Consider the following 19,553-nt stretch of genomic DNA (forward strand, 5'->3'; position numbering starts at 1 on the left):
GGGGGAGGGGCAGAGAGAGAGGGAGACACAGAATCAGAAACAGGCTCCAGGCTCTGAGCCATCAGCCCAGAGCCCGACGCGGGGCTCGAACTCACGGACCGCGAGATCGTGACCTGGCTGAAGTCGGACGCTTAACCGACTGCGCCACCCAGGCGCCCCTCTGGTACATTTTAAATCTTATCATTGATGTACAGCTTGGTGAACTTAAACACTTGTGGGACCACAACCCAGATCCAGAGACTTGATCATTTATGGTGTTCCAGAAGGTTCCTCAAGCTCATTCCAGAGTTTTTTCATAATCCTTGTTCATGACCTTGTACTTTTTTTTTTTTAATGTTTATCTATTTTTTGAGAGAGAGATCGAGTGTGAGCAGGGGAGGGGCAGAGAGACAGGGGAACAGAGGATCCAAAGTGGGCTCTGTGCTGGCAGTAGTGAGCTCTATGCAGGGTCTGAACCCACGAACCGCGAGATCATGGCCTGAGCCGAAGTTGGACGCTTAACTGACTGAGCCATCAAGGTGCCCCCTTATTTATTTGTTTATTGATGGTCTTCTCTGCTGAAATGTAGTCTCCTTCTCTCCCCAGGTCCTAGACCGCTATGCTCAACCACCCCTTCCGTTTGAGAAGCTGGGAAGGGTGGCTTAGAGGTTTAAAAAAACCTCTTCTGGAGCCACACTCCCTGGGTTCACACTCTGGCCTGCCCCCTGCCTAGCTGGGTTATTCTTTGTGGCTCAGTCTCCTCTTATCCACGGGGAGGGTAAAGCCAGAGAGTCGTGGTGGAGGATTAAATTTGCTCACGCACACAGGGCGCTCAGAACTGGGGCATGGCACGTGCTCAGAAATGTTAGCCGGGATTACATCCAGCAGGAAGAGGGATGAGCTTGGATTGATAAGCCTGTCAGGTGAAAGCCCTACTTACCACGTTCTATGACTTCCCCCAGTTAGAACCTCTGGGGAAGGGGGTGTGGAGACAGATGGGGAAACCAAGCCCAGACTGTGAGGAATTGTAGCCTTCCCGACAGGCAGGCTTGGGATAGGGTTGCCATCCTCTGGGCCTCTATGACATTTGAAGAAAGCTCGTCAGCAGCCAGTTTGGCCTGATTTCCCCAGGGCCTTTGGGGCCCTTGCTGTGGTGAGGAAACCATGAGCGGGAATGGAAGGGGTCACCTCGTTTTGAGGGAGACCTTTCTGCCCTCCCAGGGACTGCCTTGGATGGCTTTCTTTGTGTGGAACTGAGCACCTGTCTTCCAGGGTTGGGTGGCCGGGTGACTGGCTGCTCTTGTGTCTAGAGCCTTGGGTCAGGTGAATAAGTTGCATTCACAGAGGCCTGAAGTTACACGACTGGGTTGCTCAGGTTCTTTTTCTTTCTTTTTTTCATGTTTATATATTTATTTTGAGAGAGCTCGTGAGTGGACGAGGGGCAGAGAGAGAGAGAGAGAGAGAGAGAGAGAGACAGAGAGAGAGACAGAGAGAGAATCCCTAGCAGGCTCCACACTGTCAACACAGAGCCCAGTATGGGGCTCGATCCCACAAACCATGAGATCATGACTTGAACTGAAATCAAGAGTCCTTGGACACCCAATAGACTGAGCCACCCAGATGTCCGGCTCAGATTCTGAGAGCTGAGGTCAGTGTGGTCAAAAAATGGCGTGCTTGAAAGGGCTGACTAGGACAAAGGCTTGTCTCTCCTTTCACTCCTAATTATCTCTAAGTCCACGGTGGGATGATTTGGATCCATCGGACATGTACTTAGTTCTCCAGCCTGCTTTTCTTGTGGTTTGGGAAATTCAGTGCTTCAGTCCCCAAACGACATCACTCGGTCGGTCACTCGGTTGGGCTTTTTTGGTTGTGAGCCGTGGAAGTCGGTTCTAGTGGGTTGGAGCAGGAAAAGGATGGGCTGGGGTTGATGGGAAGGCTGGAGGTCCGGGGCTGTTCTGGGGACAGAGCCAGTTCACAGTCTCCTCAGGGTCAACAGAGGGCAAAGTCCTCTGGGAGAGTCGCTCATCTTGTGTCCTGTATCTGCCCTTTGGCCAGGGAAGCGCTGGTGTCTGGACCCCTGAACCCACCACCTGCCCCCACCAGCGAGGAGATAATTCCTCAGGAGCTGATATGGCCACTTGGGCGTCTTGAGAAACGACACCAGAACTGTACTCTGCTTGGGAAACTTGGAAACTCCAATAATTGGCTCTCGGTTCTTTAATTCTGTCCCGACATCTAGTCCACATGACTCTTCAGATTCTCTAACTAAATTTCACTTTGTACACCCATGACACGTACTCATTTATTAACTGAGTAATTCCCAAGCCAGTCATTGCCATTACCCCAGCCTTGGCATTTACCGGAGTGTTCTAGTTCTCTGGAGACCAAGCTTTCGAGCTTTCAGGATGTCAGGTTGACATTTGTGTCCGAGGATAATGATCTGCTGAGAGATTGGAAGTACCATCTAGATACCAGGTGTGTTTACCTGTTTCGTGTTTTCTGAGTACTTACTAGGTGCCTGGTATTCTATGCAAATTACTTCATTTGACTTTTCTAATCATGCTGTGTTGTTCTGTTACTCCCATTTTACAGTGAAGGAAACTGAGGGGCAGCGGGATTCTTGGGAGTCGCGAAGTGGAGAACCGGGGTCGGGTTTGATCTTTGAGTTTAAACCTGTGTCCATAGCCGTGAGCTCTATCCCAAGGATGCCAGGTCAGATGTCTGTAGGTAGATGAGTGAGATTAGCTGGCTGCACCTAGGGGTGCCAGGGCCTTTGAACAGGAGAGTGTCTTCAGTAATATGGGAGGATGCATCCCTCTGACTGCTGACCAGCAGGAATATTGGCTCAACAGTGTTGCCAGGATTTTTCCACCCCCTGTAAGAATGCCTGACTTTGAAATGTGGTCTGTGCAGGCCAGTTTCTCAAAGACCACGCACGAACCCAACAACACATCTCTGGGTCAGGAGTGGCTTGTCAGTTTGCATTCTCTGCACGAGACTGGTCACAGCACAGCTCCTTGCAGGATTTTGGCCACACTGTGTATGACTCAGAGCAAACCCCTCCGAGGCCAGGGATCTGAAGTCTGAAAGATGATGGTCTCCGTGAGTTCACGTCTCCATACAAAGGCTCCCCTGTTCGGGCCGCTTCGCCTCTTGTTCTCCATGTGTGCATCCTGCGGTAATGATTGTGGTGTGCGGGTGCCAGGCTGCCGGAGCTGAAATCATTTTTAAAAATGTCTGTGTAATGTCACCCGCACAAGGGAAAGAGCCGCTTGGAAACCGTGCACAGGTTCAGCGGAAGCCCGAGATATTAAAATCTTGACAGTATCATTCTTGCTGAGATTTGCCTGGGTTGGGGATATGTTTTCTGAGACAGGATGTTAGAGAATAGACAGTTATAGCAATTTGCTAACCAGCCCCAGACCTGAATTAGTACAGGATCCTGGTTCTCACTGTTGTATGTAAATTAAGACTGTTTCACAAAGGGATTGTTTATGAGGATGGCAATGAGATAGAGACCTTCTGTCATTTTTTTTTTTTTCCCCAAGGAAACTCTTTGAGAAAATATAACCAAAAACATTCTTAAATCACAGTAGGATGCAGAAAATGCTGAGAATTTTCTTTTGGAAAAAAAAAAAATGAGCATCAGTATTTTTAACTGTATTCTGGCTCTTGGATAGCCTGCAGCGGAAGGCATTTATTTGTGAGGTAGATAACTACCAGATTGTTCCTCTCCCAAGAAGGTTTAAAATGTCCCAGAACTCTGAAGATGTTGGATAATGACTTTCCAAATGAGAAATCTACCTTCTCTCGGCCAGCGGAGCATCCGCCATGCATCTGTTCATGGGATCCTGTCTCCCCGTCTGTGCAATTTAGTTTTTGTGGTTCACTTGTGGAAAACTTTGTATTGGCCCCCCCCTTTTTTGGGGGGGGGCATTTTGAATTTTTTTTTTAAACGTTTATTTATTTTTGAGAGAGAGAGGGAGAGAGAGACAGAGCATGAGTAGGGGAAGGGACAGGGAGAGAGGGAGACACAGAATCTGAAGCAGGCTCCAGGCTCAGAGCTGTCAACATAGAGCCTGACATGGGGCTCAGACTCACAAACCGTGAGATCATGACTTGAGCCAGTCAGTGCTTAACCAACTGAGCCACCCAGGTGGGTTTTTTTGCCCCGTTTTGAAACCTGACCCATGCTTTATGTTTATGTGATTCTTGTTATTCTATAAGACTGTGATCTAAGGTAGACTGTTTTCAACTTTGAAAAAGAACTGTCTCCTTTTCTTTCTCCAGATGCGTGTAGAACTCTCGTTCAGGTCTGAGGCCTTTTAGAGATCCTGGCTTTTTTTTTTTTTTTTCTCCTGAAACTTTCAAATAGGTTTGCTCCCTTGGTGGTTGGTTCTTTACCATCGACCTTCGGGGTTGGGGGAGAGCAAGTTTGGAAAGCCCACGTCTCACAGTGGGAGTTGAGTGCAATATTACAGGGCCCTCCAAACCTCCACCCCAAGTTCCTTCTACCCACCCCCAGCTTTCCTGGGAACCTAGAAACCCGGCATTTCACAGACCTTTACAAACAAGAACAAAAACAAAAACTTTATTGAGCTATAATTCACATAGTGTACAATTCTCCATCTTAAGGTAGACACTTCAGTGGTTTTTAATATGTTTAGAGTGTGGTGCAATCGATTTTTAACATTTTCCTCGTCCCAATAAGAAATCCCCCCCCCCCCATTAGTAATCACTCCCCATCGTCCCTTATCCCAGTCCTGACAACCACAAATCTACCTTCTATCCTTGTGGATTTACTTACTTTGGTTGTTTTCATCTAAACGAAATCATAATAGCATATGACCTTTTGGGTCTGACTTTTTTTCCTTAGAATAATGCTTTCAAGACCCAGCCACATGGTAGCCTAGATTAGCACTACGTTCCTTTTTATGGCCGAATAATGCTGTATCGTGGATATAGCACATTTTTATCATCCACTCATCCGTTAGTAGACATTTGACTTGTTTCTATGTTTTGGCTCCCCTGCATGATGCTGACGTGACGATTTTGTGTGAGTTTTTGTGTGGGTGTATGTTTTCATGTCTCTTGGTTATAGACATAGGTAGGCGTGGGGTTCCGCGGTCCTAGGGCACTTCTGTTTAACCTTTTGATGGATGCGTCGACTTCTCAACACGTTAAAGTCTCTCCCATGCCTGCATGTTTTCTGTTAGTAGTTCTTCCTGTTTCTGGCCTCTTCTTCCACGCCAGGTTTCTTAGGAGAAGCGTCTTTATTTGTGTCTTGGTTTCCTCACCTGCCCATTTGTCACTTTTGTCACCGAGCTTCCTGCACACTCCACGTTGCTTTTTCTGGTGGAGGTTTTCGCGACTCATTTACCTTGATCTGACAGAGGTGTGTGGGCCATTGCTGTTCATTCTTCTCCTGGAAACATCTCTTCCTTGGCTTTTTTTTTTTTTTTTTTTTTGTCACCGCTGTCCTCGTTCTCCTCCTGTTTCCCTGGCACCCTCGCTTCTCTTCAGCCATTAAATGTTGGCGTTGTGGAAAGCTTGGCCCTGTCCTCTCTCCCAGCATGTTCTTTCCCTGAGTGATCTCGCCCACATCCGTAGCTTTGTGACTCACACATTTTTTATTTCCAACCTAGATTTTTCCTGAGTCATGAGGCGGAGAGGGCCAGCTGCCTACCTGACCTCCCTACCTGTTGTTCATGGGTGTTTCAAACGCAGCAGGTCCCATCTCAACCTGCTCTCCTGCCCTCCCCGCTCCACCCCAGCAAAACACCTGCTTCTCTACCCTGTCCGATAAGCTAGTATTCTGCCAGTTGGCTAGGCCAGAGATAGGGGACTTATTCTAATTCTTCCGTCCTTTTGCCTTTTTTGGTGTCATTTTCTTACAATATTATATCCTAAATACCATTCTGTAGGTCTCTTAACTGGACCCACTGTCTCTGTCCGGCCGCCCCCCCCCCCAATCTTTCGGAAAGGAACATCCCTTCTGACTACCACTTCCTACTTTAAACTCTTTTGCTGTTCTCTTTTAACCTACTTTAAAGTGCTTTCTCCGTAGTGTCCGATGAAGATCACAAATGTGTTCCCCTTTCCTGTCTTACTTGGGACACACCTACCTTCTAGATTCCAGAGCCACGGGGTCTTTGCTCAGACCTGGGAGATCCTCCCCTCTCCTCTCTCCTAACCTCCCAACCCCCCCCCCCCCCCCAGTCTAAGGTTCCAAATGAGGGTGGGTCCTGCCTTTTGTTTTTGTTGATCCTGCTGTGCCCTCTGCCTATTTTATTACCAGTGTGCCTGTGCTGGTTGCTGTGCAATAAATATTTATTTTGAACGAATGAGTGAATGGCTTGACTTTGTCTATGAGATGGATAGAACTTTTATCCTGGAGAACGAAGTAAAAACAGCCTTTCAGCTAGAGAGGGTGGCTTTGTTTCCAGCATAATCCGTGCCTGGAAATAATTACCCAAGCTCAGATGTCTGCTCTCCCTGAAACGATTGGTGGCCTGTCTTTCTTCCCCCCCAGGGATACAGCACTCTTTGAAATGCCCCCCTTCCCTCTGATTTCTTTCCTTCCCGATGTATTAATACCACTTCTGGTAGGGCCCTTTCCAAAACACAAGTCCGATTGTCTTGCTCTCCTGCTTTAAGTTTCCAAGGGCTCCTTAAGACCAGTCTTGAGGAGAGATTCAAGGCCCTACTCCCTCCCTGTCCTTTCCAGGCTCTGGTCAGCGTCCCTGCGGAACCTGCCTGTTGCCCTGTACAGCCTTCCAGCCCGAGTGTCTGTCTTGGGATATGCTAGTTCCTCTCCTGCTCATTGCTGAGGCACACCTTTACAGATCCTTCCAGACTAAGCTAAAGCCCTCCTCACTCTGGTCCTCCTTCATTGGAGCCCTTTAGCTTCCAACGTCAAAATCACCCTGGAAAGTCCCTTAAATTTGTCCATGAAAGTACAGTAATCAGCTCTCGTCAGGCATTCTTACACATACTAAATGCTTGAGAATTACCAAGCCAGGCTAAGGGAGGAACCAAAGACAAGGCCATGCACCTATTTCTAGGCATCAGGCATTACGCCTTGAAGACACCTGGCAAATTCCTCAAATACGGATGGGTGGAAGATTCTGAGGTGTTCTGCTGACTCCACACCGGCTCTCTTGTCTGTTTAATACAGAGTTCCTTACAGCTATGCTGTTTGCTATATGTGGCTCTTTAAATTTACGTTAATTAAAACTATAGTTGCACTGGCCACATTTCAGTCGCCTGGTAGCCACGTGTAGCCGAGGCGATTGCTGTCGTTATAGAAAGTTCTATCGGACAGGGCTGCTGTGTAGCTTTCATACATTGGTGGGTGCCGTGCTGGATGCTGTTGGTGAAAATAACCCAGTCCGGGATTGGCGCAGCCCAGAATATGCTGAATAAACAGTTACATCAGAACTGAAGTTTTGCTTGATCAAACCTCCTGGGGGCCTCCCATTTTTTGAAAAGAGAGAACATGGCCGGCTCCCTGTGTTCTCAGGTTAGCATTCTTTTTTTTTTTTTTTTTTTTTTTGGGGGTAATGTTTGAGAGAGACCCAGCACCTGCACCTTGGGAGCGGGGGAGGGGCAGAGAGAGAAGGAGACCTAGGATCTGAAGTGGACTCTGCCCTGACAGCCAGGAATTCACGCAGGTCGAACTCACGAACCAAGAGATCCTGATCTGAGCCGAGGTAGGATGTGTAACCGACTGAGCCGAGGTGCCCCTCCGGTGGGCATTTCTTAATCGCGCTCCACTGAACTGCCTTTTTGCCAGGCCCTTTGGCATCTTGGAATACTGGGTGGGGACAAATACCATAGGATATGCCGGGCCACCCTCTCTCCCCAGCCTCCCAAATCAACCCTGCATCGTAGAATTCACTGACCTGTGTGTCAGTAGACGGATATGGGCACCAGGTCTCCCTTTCAACTCTGACCAACCTGGTGCTAGCGATTTAGAGTAGCTGCTCAATAAGTGTTTTTAGAAAAAAGAATCTCTTCCAAGGATTACAGACTAATTAAGGGAAGAAAATGGATTATTGGATTTTCCTTTCAAACGATAAAGGCACTGCCTCCCTGAGACATAGGCCATTCCAGGACCCGGAGAGGGTCCCGCAGGACAAGCCAGGAGGATCCTTGGCTTCCTGCAGGATAGAGATCAAACATGAGCTAGGAGGAAGCGAGAGCAGAATTAACTGAATAGCACGACTGATAGAGCATAGCAGGCGGTGTATCCGGGAGACTCAGAAAAGGAGAGGCGAGTTAGGGGTTTGCATTGGAAAGGGGTCCAAGGTACATGTTCCTTCAGGAATCTAGGGTAGGAGTCCATCAGAGGGTCAGGTGAACAATAGGCGGTGTTCCATAGGCCACTGAAGGCAGGGGTAGGGATGCCCGTGTCAACCAAGATTTGTTGGAAGCCAACGTCCTGGAGCTCGGTTCATCTTAGATGGTATGAGGTGTGTGGGGGCCTAGGACGAAACTCAGAATGACTCGTTTTCATGCTTCCCCCTGGAGTGGGAACATAGCTTCTTGGGTTTACTCAGATGTGGTGAAATACGGAACGTGAGGAAAGGGGGGCTGGCAGAGACACAGCAGAGGTGGAGCCTTTCCAAAATGGCGTCTCTTCAGCTTCCCTATCTTATTTCCAACAAGCCAAAATATACAAAGAAAAAGCTAAAAAAAATCTGTAGCCAGGTGTAACCAGTGTTAACAGTTTGGTATATTTTCATTTGTACTTTACCCCTCATGTAAAAATATAAACAAACTTCTATTCTAGGGGCAGAAAACTTTTCTTTTTTTCTTCTAGATTCTTAGGCCAGTCTAATAATTTAATTGATACAGGACAGATTAACAGGATGAAAACAAAGAGAAGTTTAACAATGCATACATCTCCTGTGTACATGAGAGAGACCCAGAAAAACAGAGTAACTCCCCACAATGGCCAAAGCCATCACCTTAAATACCGTCTTCAGCTAAAGACAAAAGAGGTTGGGGGCGGGGAATCCGTTATGGGAGTCACCAGGAAAAGCCCAGCAAACAAGGGTCAGGTCGTTATGCAGATTTAAGTTGTTGTCTTCTCCATTGATAAGAGTTTCTAGAGAGTTAGTCATTCTCTTCTTCTTGGTCCGGCTAGGAAGACGTTCTTACAGATGGAGATTTTTCTTACACATGTAAATGTCTCCTTACAAAAGGGTGATTTTGATTTGGTTTTCAGAGCTGCTCTCGAGTTTGCAGTTTCTTGAAAATAACCAGCCTGAGTTAATCCTTGTGCCAAAGAGACGTATTTTGGGGTGGCAATTCCTGCTTGACGGAATGCCAAGACGGTACCATGACGGGGTTGAACGGTCCAGAGCTTGGCTGTCCCAGCAAGGCGCCCTTTCTCTCTTACCCCAGTATTTGCCTTCTTGCCTTTTGCTGCTCTACTCTGCCTTGAAGAGACTTTCAAGGTTAGATTTAATTATCTTGACAATTAAGGAATAATGGAGACCTTGGTATATGGGGAATCTTGTGTTCCATCCTAAGATGTGTGTGTGTGTGTGTGGGGGGGGTCAGCCCGGAGGATTGTTTCATGTGGAAACGGGGACCCTGTGTGGCCAGTGTTTTTGTTTGTTTGCTTTTTTTTTTTTTTTTAAACGTTGATTCTTCTATGAGAGAGAGAGAAAGAGAGAGAGGGAATGCCTGTGCTCAAGCTTGCACAAGCAGGGAGGGTGCAGAGTGGGAGGGAGACACAGAATCCGAAGCAGGCTCCAGGCTCTGAGCTGTCCGTGCAGTCCGATGCAGGGCTCAAACCCAGGAACCATGAGATCATGACCTGAGCCAAAGTCAGATTCTAAACTGACTGAGCCACCCAGGCGCCCCTTGTTTTGTTTTAAGAGAAGATAGTCATCTGGATTTATTCTAGATGTAGTTTCACCCAATTAAAAAATACTGATAACTAAAGTTGTAAGAGTATCAGCCAGCTGTGAGCGGATCGAATTCACCCTATGGTCCTTCAGTGGGCTACCACTGGCCCAGGCCATGGCTGTAGCCACCCCTAGACTGATGTCCTGGCGATTCCTCCCCATCTGGGTCACTGGGTAATTACCTCAGCTGTCACTAGAGCCCCCTTCCTAATAAGGTTGCTGTGGGCTTGTCCTTGACCTCTTTAACCGTCTTCAATAACCCCCTATCCCCACTCGGCAGTCCGGGGACTGTCTTTCAAGCCAGGTTGCTGTTCCTTGAGTTGGGACCGGACACCCTAGTAATTGGTGGGGACTGCTTGACAAATATGTTATCTTTAAAATCTAGACTCCTCTCCAGGCTGTTGAGATGCTGACGCTTTGAGAGGCCGGAGAGAACGAAGATGGAGACCAGACAGAGCAGATTTAGTTTCTCTTGAATCACACCCAGGAGTGGGATGGAGGGAAGATGAGCCAGCCAGGCCCATACTGCTGCCTTCACTAAGGGAAGTGCTCCCCGCGGGCCCTGGCATCCGATTGCAGGGACAGAACTGGTGCATCCTGGCGAGGATTAAGGGAGGCGTTGAAAAGAGATCCTCAGACTTAAAAGGGTCTGATGAGAAAAAGTGCAAAGAATCTGGACTAAAAAATTTGGTTAAGTGGTCATCACACTGGGGGGTCTCCCAGTGGGGAGCATGTTTTCCCTGGAGAAAGTCATCCCTCCTTTTTAACGCTAAATGGTTCTGAGACTGTCTCTCCTTGAGAAGAATGCAGAGTTGGGAAGTAGGTGGCTTGTGAAAACCTCCTGAGTTTCCCCCCTCTGGTTTCTCAGTAATTGTGTTTAGCTGCACGGCCCCATCCTGTTTGGCATATAAATCCTTACTTAATCCCCTACTTTTGGAGAAATGGACTCTTCAGGCAAGAAACAAGAATGGCTAAGGGGTGCCTGGGTGGCTTAGTTGGTTAAGTGTTGGACTTGGGCTCAGGTCATGATCTCACGGTCTGTGGGTTGGAGCCCCGCGTCGGGCTCTGTGCTGACAGCTGGGAGCCTGGAGCCTGCTTCGGATTCCGTGTCTCCCCCCTCTCTCTGCCCCTCCCCTGCTTGTGCTCTGTCTCTCTCTGTCTCAAAAATAAATAAACATAAAAAAAAAAAAAAAGAATGGCTGAGTACCTGTCCAGAAGGGAATTTCCCCTCTAGTGTTCTGGTGTTTCTCTTTTGCACCCTGAGATGGCCAGGTTCCCTTTTGAGTAATCTTCCCTATTGACCTCACAACCTCCTGTCTTCTTGGACTTCGGGGAGAAATTCTTAGACCAGGGAAGAAAAACGGGAGTTTCTTGTGAGTCACCTCGGAGCTTTGTTAACACTGTTTGGTTGCTCATTTACCTGGTCAGATGTGTGTCCGTGGCGATGCCTCTTGAGCCAAGCCCAGAGCCGGGCCCCGTGCCATGCACGGGGCTATGGCAAAGAACTGCCCAGATGGAGCTCACATTCTGGAGGAGATTAAAAAAAAAAAAAAAAAAAAAAAAAGTGAAACAGCAAAAGAAGAAAATAATTTTTGACAGTTTTCAGCTAGAGGTAATCTCAGTGAAGTCAATAGCAATCACACACCCACACACGCACCCACACACACATACCCGAACCCACATTTCAGAATGATAGGGGGCTGGAGGGTGATGTTTGAGCCGAAAGCTGAAGTTGCCAGGTATGGGAAGATTGCACATAGAACATTCTAGAGGGAAGTGGCAGCGAGTGTACATGAACTTGGCTTGTGTGAGGCCATTGTGGTTGGGTTCAGTGGATGGAAGAGGACAAGTGAGTGGGACCAAATGCGGCACTAAGTCTGGATGGGATGTTGGGTGCGCCTAGCGAGCTGCCTCAGTGGGTTTTATTCGGGGGCTGCCTCGTCTTATTTAGGTTTGAAGAAGGCTGCCTGCCGTAGAGGGCAAGTCAGGAGCCCTGGTGCTCGGATCAAGGTGGCGGCTGTGGCGGTGGGACTGAACGTGAACGGGCAGAAGACAGGCAGGGAAAGCTTTCTTTGCAGAGCGCTTGTTGTGTGTCAGGCACCACGTAGGCACTAACTAACCTGTGTGGTTGGGCATCCTTAATACATTGTGTGGAAAGCTAGGACTCTGAGGCCGGCTCTCTCCCAGGCTTCAAGAGCCCTGTTTGAGTAGGGGTGAGAAGGAGGAGCCCCAGGGCAGTTCTGAGGGCCACCTGGACTGTTCTGCTTTTCTCCGGGAGGAAATCCTGAGCCCTGCAGGGATTTCGAGGCTGGCTTGGTTGAACCTATGCCTCTTCATTGCCCATTTTTTTTTTTTTTTTTCCAGAAACATTCTGGGAAGAGCTAGTCTGGTGTGAATCGAGGTGAAGGTGCAGAAGGATCGGGGAAACTGGCTTGAGCTTTCTGGGCTAATGTCTTCTCGCTGCCCTGGCTCCTCTTTCCCCCATTGGGGAACAATAATAGTCATAACTGGTGGTGCCTGTGACATGTGACACCTCCACTTGGCACATACTGTCTCGTGTAATTCTGAACCCTTTTAGAAAGATCCTCATTGTCCTAGCTGAATCCACTGAGGCACAGAGAGGCCGAGGAACTTGCCAGAGGACACACAGCTGCTATCAGACCTCGTGGGAGGGCTGATACCGAACCATAGAGCTGGCTTGACGCTCGCCCACACCCAGCATGCCCTCAGTGATAAGAGAATTACAAGGTGGTGCTGACGACCACAGGGAAGAAAGACACTTGACTGGGGTAGTTCGGGGCTTTGGAGCGGGAGTCAGCTGCAGGGGAGTCCCCAGCATGTCTTTGAGCCTTTGAGCACATAAGTGACTTTGCTTTTCTGAGCTGCATCTATCAAATGGGTGCAGAAACACCATGCCTACTCTCATGGGATTCCCCAGGGGCTCCATCAAGTAGCGCCTCAATAAATGGTAGGTGTGAATCACACGAGCCCTGTTTGGGAAGAAGCTAGAGAAATATTTTCCTGGCTACACCCTCTCTCCTGACGTGTATTATTCACAAACTCCTGGTATTTCTCCTGCTCAGCAGCTTTTTGCCCGTGTGTAATCAACCCGGTTCTTACTGAATATATTCCATATTCATTCTATGTTTACCGGCCCCTTTTTCTCCGGGCCTCAGTTTCTTCATCAGTAAAATGGGGATACTCAGTACCTACCTTCTCACAGAACCATGGTGAGGGGTAAGTAAATTGCTGTTTGTGTTTAGAACAGTGCCTCCCAGATAAGTGGTCAATGAAAGGCATTTTTAATACAATAACATTACTATTATTATTTTCTCTGGCAATCTTCCCTCCAGGGCAGGGACCTTCTGCTGACCATCTCCCAGGTAGCCTAGTTGTCCTGTTCCTCAGTGACTGTTGACCGACTGGTTCCTTTGTTTTCTTCTGTTTGAAATGTGCAGTCAGGGCCACCAGGTGAAACATTAGGCACCCATTTTCCTTCCTAGTAGGTACAGATGCCTCTGTGGGTGGTGTATTTACACAAGGTTGGACTTGCCTGGCCGCTCACTGGAAGCTTCTTTAGCCCTGAATTTCTCAGCCACGGCTCTGTTGACGTTTTAGGCCTGATCATTCTGCTGTGGGTCTGTGCTGTGCGCTGTAGGGCGGTTATTAGCACCATCCATGGTGCCCGTGCACGAAATGCTTCTAGCGACTTCTTTCTTTTTCTAGTTGTGACTCCCAAAAATGTTTCCTGATTCTGCTGAGTGTCTCCGGGGGAGACCTGGCGAGGACCCCTGCTTCACACTGTTCGAAACACCTGAGCCCCCTAAAAATGGCACCTGATAGGTGCTGGGGGCATGTTCTGAGCTCCTCCTGTATGCTGGGCCCTGGAGATGCAGATGTGGCCCCTGACCAGGGCAGTACCTGGCATGAAGTGAGAGCTCCCTAAGTACCATTTTCATCCATAATCTCCTAGCCTCTTGAAAATACCTTAAATAGTTTTAATACCCGAACAGGGTCAGAAAGAACTGAAAGATGAACCCAGTGTTTCCCTTCTGTCCTGGTTGTTCCCCCAGGGCCTTTGCACACCCAGAGCCTACACAGCCCCTACTTCTTCCATTCCGGTCTCTTTCTGGCCTTTCTTGACTTCGATTTTCTTACGTGTCAGTACATGAAGAGATCTCCTCTTCATTCCGTTTTCTGGCTGCATGATGATTTTTTGCATCTCAGTCTCCTGCTGGCTTCCCATTCCCTTGGCTGAGCCCATGTGTCATCCTGTGCCCTTCTGAGAGCCGGGGGTGGGGTGGGGTGGGATGGGGCGAGGGGAGGCCAGGCCACAGGACACACGCTTAGAGCCAGCGCAGTATGGGGGGCGTTCTGGGTCTGAAATCTCTGCTTCCTCAAAGGACCACGACGAGGTGACTGTCCAGGGCCTAGTCCCCTCTTCCCCAGCATCTTCTAGAGACTTTTCCCGTTTTCACGAAAGTGACCTTCGAGAGGCCAGACCCACGCCCAGGGCGTGTGAGGAACGCTGCCTGGTTACCAGCGGCACCTTTTCCCTCCTCCCCGCCCGAGCCTCTCTATTTCCCTTTTCTTCTCTCGGCCCGCTGCGGGCAGAGCCGCCTTTTTACCTGAATTGGCTCTCTGATGGCTGTAATTCCCCGGTTGCAGTTTGAAAGCCACCCACCAGCACCTGAGCTTTCTAGAACCTGAGCCGGGCCCGGGGGGGGGGGGGTGGTGGTGGTGGGACCCAGCTCAGCCTGGATAAATAATGCAGACGGTTTCCGTGCCAGCACCGCTCCTCCTGGGAGCCCTCCCCGCGGCCAGCTACGTAGCAAAGGCCAAAGGCAACTGGTTACTCCACACTTTCTTTGTGGTGACTTGGCAGAGTTAAGGGCCTCAAACATGTACACCCGTCAGACGCACTCAGCCTTTTGGGCCTGGGCCCGCCGGAGGGGGAGGGGTGGGGTGCCGCGGCTTCTTGCGCGGGGTTGGGCCCTGCCTCCTCCTGCTTTGTGAAATTTGAAAGAGCTTGGCATTCTCGGACCAGGAAATTCCTGTTGCGATGTTGTCGTTTTTCCAGAAGTCCTCTTCCCGGCTGAGGGGGAGGAAAGGGCTGGGTGGTTGCGATTGCCTCTAGTTGTGGAGGGCAAAACAGTGAATTCATTTGTAAATCAGCCTCTTTTCCCTAGATGGCAGCAATTTGTGGCCCGCCCGGCCGCGTTTAGAGGTTCACCTTTTACATATGAATGTGCCGCTTCGTCAGCACCCCTGCATTATTTTGGGAGAGAGAAAGAGAGCGAGAGAGAGCCGAGCCCCGGGGTGTTGGGGGAGATGGCTTTCTCACGTCCGAAGTAAAGTTAATCTGAAAATCATTGAAAGTAAACACACGCCTAAAAACACCTTCCCGTTGCAAAGCGCCACGCTCCCTTCTGGTGGTCTCATGTAGCCAAGCAGAACAACGGCAATTTGTTGTGTTTATTCGCATCCGGTGAAATCAATGGCCCTTCGGTGCTGTGCGCTCTGCAGGCTTCCAGCCTAGCCGGGCTGCTGGCTACCGAGGGTGATCAGTTAGAGCCGAAAGCCTCACGGGGACAAGCGGGCGCGGCCCCTGCCTCAGACTGCCTGACTGCAGAGAGGTGAGGGTGTCCTTGCCGCGCTGGGCCACCTAGTGCGTCCGAGACAGGAGCTGGCCTGGTAAGTGGTGACTCTTAGCCTGTCCTCTTTGCTTCTTCCTCCTCCCCCTGGGAGAGGCTGCTGAGGATCCGGAAGCAGGAATGTCTGCCGTGTGTGAGCCTCTGTTCTCTTTCAAAGAGAAGGGAGGCCCTCAGAGCAGCCCAGCTCTCTCGATGGCAGGTAAGCGCGCCCCTTCCCAGGGTTACCCGTCCCTGGCTTGCTTTGCCCCCGAGGCACTCGGGATGGACGACCTTTTCCCCAGGTTGAGAATGACCCTTTTGTTCCACGGCCTCATTTCCGAGTCAGTCTTCCTTTCCTCAGTCTGGGCGAGAAGTTCACATTCTCAGGCAGGGAGAACTTGTAGAACCCCGGTGGCCTTTCCGGAGGAGGCCCCTCAGGCAGGCCGCAGCCTTGTCTCGAGGGTTCTGTGGTTCTGGGCATTCAGTGTGTGACCAGATTATTCGTTTTCGCTCGTGGCTTGGGTATTCTCTGCTGTGAGGAAAACCTTATCCCCTCCTCACCCCGTCCACTGCGTCCCATTTTCATTTCTGCTCTGGGTGAGGGAAATTTCCAGGCTTTGGTTTCATGATGATGTACCTACCAGCGGGAAAAGGCCCTAGGGTTCCCGGGTTCCTGGGGAGGGAGGCCTGTTTGGGTACCTGCTCTGGGCCTTGGGGCAACACGTGGAGACGATTAACCGTGTTTGTGCTTTGCCATCTTCTGGGAGAGCAGCGAGTGACCATGTTTGCAGTGGCCTGTGGAGAGGGCCGGCTGTGACCGAGAGCGCTGTCCGCGAGTACCCTCCGAGCCCCGGCCAGCGCAGGCCTCTGCTTTCGGCCCTGCCTTCGCGGCTAAGGGGGGCAAGCTGGAGGTGGAGAAGTCCTGTCCTGGGCCCGTTCCGTGTCCGTGTTCTATAGGCTGGCGCTTCCATAACTCTGACCTTAATGTGCTCCTCTGAGAAAACAAGGTCTGTTTTTGCAGCAGGAGGGTTGGGGATGGAGGAGGAGGGAGAGGAGGAGGAGGAGGAGGAGGAGGAGGAGGAGGAGGAGGAGGAGGAGGAATGATTGCCGGTTTGACAAAACAGCTATCATTTATGGAGTGCTTACTCTTTGCCAGGCCTGAACTTCTTTAATCCTTTTGTAACTCTTCAAGGTACCATGATCTCCACCCTCCAGAAGGATAGAGGCACAGAGAGGTTAAGTAGCTTCCTTAAGCTGCACCTCTGGGCCTAACCACTGTGGCACCCTGCCTGCACCATCTGCGGCCTGTTTTTCTTTTTTTTAAACATTTATTCATTTTTGAGAGACAGAGAGACACAGAGTGTGAGTCGGGGAGGGGCAGAGAGAGAGGGAGACACAGAATCCGAAGCAGGCTCCAGGCTCCGAGCTGTCAGCACAGAGCCCAACGTGGGGCTTGAACTCACGAATCATGAGATCATGACCTGAGCTGAAGTTGGACGCTCAACCGACTGAGCCACCCAGGCTCCCTGATCTGCGACCCGTTTTATCAGAATGCGTGCCCCGGCTTCCGAGTGCAGTGGCCAACTTGTGGCCACCCTACCTGTGTGGCCCACGATGCCCGTCTCTGCCTGTTGGTTGGGTTTTTCCTCATTCAGGCTTCACAGGCTCACTGTCCACATTAAGGAAATTTAACACCCACCAAAACACACCATGAGGCTGATCCTCATGGGGAAGCGTTTGGCCTTTCAGCTGGGGCCCTTTTCTCTCTCCAGAGGAGACAATTCCCTGTCATGGTGTGTCATTTCCTAGGCTCTGGAGAATGTTGAGCGCTGTGACTCAGGTGCCGGATGTGGGTGGGGGTGAGGGTGCCTGGTGTGCCCGTGTCTGGCCGGCCTGGATGGAGATTGGAGAGGACTGTGGGGGAGGGGAGATGACCACACAGGCTCCCCACCCGCAGCCTATTTTGTGGCCTGGGCCACGTTCTGATGCCACCATTGGAATACCGGGAGGTGAATATGCTTCCTGGGGACTGCCTTTGAGAGAAGGCGCGCATCGTTAGTCGGACAAACACAGTTTTCTACTGTCCTTGTTCTGGAGTGCTCCTTGGTTTTTTTTTTTTTTTTAATTTTTTTTTTAACGTTTTATTTATTTTTGAGACAGGGAGAGACAGAACATGAACAGGGGAGGGTCAGGGAGAGGGAGACACAGAATCTGAAATGAGCTGTCAGCACAGAGCCCGACGCGGGGCTCGAACTCACGGACCGCGAGATCATGACCTGAGCCGAAGTCGGACGCTTAACCGACTGAGCCACCCAGGCGCCCCTGGAGTGCTCCTTGTTGAGCACAACCCCATCCCACCACCCAACCCTGTGTTAGGAGTCCATCTTGCAGAGCTGAGGACTGCCTCTCCCTTCGTGAGGCTGTGTGCGGGCCTCAGAGTCGAACCACTGCCTGGGTTCAAATCCCAGCCCTGCCACTTGGGTCATCTTGAGCAAAAGCGACTTCGAGAGAAGTACCCCACAGGCATTTTGAACAGCGCCACCTACATTGTGTGTAGTAAGAGAAAGCCTTAGCTGTTAATCCTCGTGGCTCAGGAAAGCTAAGAGGCGGGGTTATCTTGACGTACCATGTCCCTTAAGTCAGGGGACATCTGGGAAGGGCTGAGCAGGATTGTTTCTGGTGGTTCACCAGACACAGGTTGGAGAAGGGTCTCATCACATGCTTGGTTCCCGATATGCAGTAGGCCTTCTCTTATTATTAAGATTTCAGCGGATGTCACAGGAGGGGAAAGTTCTGCTGTTTCCTGCTTCATGCCAAGCTGTTCTCCTGAGTCACTGCTCCGTCTTTTGCCTGGAGGAGCTCTTCTCCCTCGCCCACGTTAACTCCTTCAGAACCAGACTTATTTTGGGGCTGGCGGAGGGGGTAGGACGCGGAGGGTGGCTGGTGAGCCAATGCAGTAGACTCACAGGCCGTGCTACTCACAGAAAGGACTTCCAGGTCAAGGGTGAACCATTTCCCTGGTGATTCAGTCTATGGTGGCTCTTTGTCATCCTTCCAAGTTTATAGATGAAGTGTGTTTAGCAATAAGTCCTTGTCAGAATTAAATCATTAAAGAAGGAGGAAAAAAAAAAAAAACAACTTGAGTCAGCTTTCTGGAAGAGGTCCTTAAGAGGCTTTGTTGCCATGACTACAGCGAAGTCCACACCCCCCATTCGCTCACCACCTGAGGCCTACGTGTTTGTACGTCAGAGTGCTGACCTGCCTCCTCCCTCCCAAGGACCGTGAATGCAGTTGGTGTTTTGCAGTTTTCTCCCTACGAGTCTCACTGACAGCCTCTGCCTTTGACAGATGTGTCTATTGCTTAGAGCCTATTAAACTCCTGCCCCTTGGACACAGCCGCTGATCTCTCGTTAACTCTGGAGGGAGTCGCTGTGTTTGTAGTCAGGAACAGAATTGGGGTTTTGATGGTTTGGTGGGATTAGAAGGTTGGGGTGCTCTTAGCTAGGGGCAGCCTTGGGTCAAACCCCGCCTCGCTGAGCAGGATCTTTGTTTTCCCCTTTCGGTTCCTGCTGGGCTGGGACAAAACTCAGTCTGGCTTAAGTTGCTTATGTGTGTGTTTCTCCCCTCTTTCTCATGGAATTAATGAATTGGAAAGTTCAAAAGGGACTTTACTTTTTTCATTAAAAATTTTTCTTGATGTGTATTTTTGAGAGCGTACGCAGGGGAAGGGGCAGAGAGAGAGGAAGACACAGAGCCCGACGTGGGGCTTGAACTCACAAACCACAAGATCGTGACCTGGGCCGAAGTCGAGCACGTAACCAACTGAGCCACCCAGGCGCCCTTCAGAATGGACTTTAAGGTCCTCTAGTCCTGTAGTTTTAATCTTTAGTGTTGGTGATATCTTTAGGAAGGTGAAGTAGGTGTGGCCCCCTCTTTGCCAGGAAGTTGTGTCCTTGTACAGAACTGTGGCTTGTGGATCATGGGTCCCTGAAGCACTTTCCAGGCTCCAGGTGAGAAGTTC

General features: G+C 50.1%; 1 protein-coding gene across 24 annotated transcripts in view; it reads left to right on the forward strand.

Moving 5' to 3' along the window:
- The window catches only part of ZMYND8 (zinc finger MYND-type containing 8), a 125,718-nt gene that overhangs the window by 15,617 nt on the left and 90,548 nt on the right, over positions 1-19,553 (forward strand). The window contains exon 2 of one of the 24 annotated variants that reach the window (XM_040446857.1): positions 12,264-12,306. The exons of 21 other annotated variants lie outside the window; for them this stretch is intronic. Coding sequence is in view for 1 of the 3 variants with exons in the window: in XM_040446838.1 (XP_040302772.1) it covers positions 15,674-15,752 (79 nt within the window). In the remaining 2 variants the exon portion in view is untranslated. Of the gene's footprint in view, positions 1-12,263; positions 12,307-15,035; positions 15,594-15,626; positions 15,753-19,553 lie in introns of those variants that run through there. 2 more of the 24 variants (XM_040446856.1, XM_040446838.1) reach the window with 2 other exon arrangements.

This window comes from Herpailurus yagouaroundi, unplaced genomic scaffold, assembly GCF_014898765.1.
Source record: "Herpailurus yagouaroundi ecotype Mexico unplaced genomic scaffold, PumYag 196, whole genome shotgun sequence".
Lineage (NCBI taxonomy): Eukaryota > Metazoa > Chordata > Mammalia > Carnivora > Felidae > Herpailurus > Herpailurus yagouaroundi.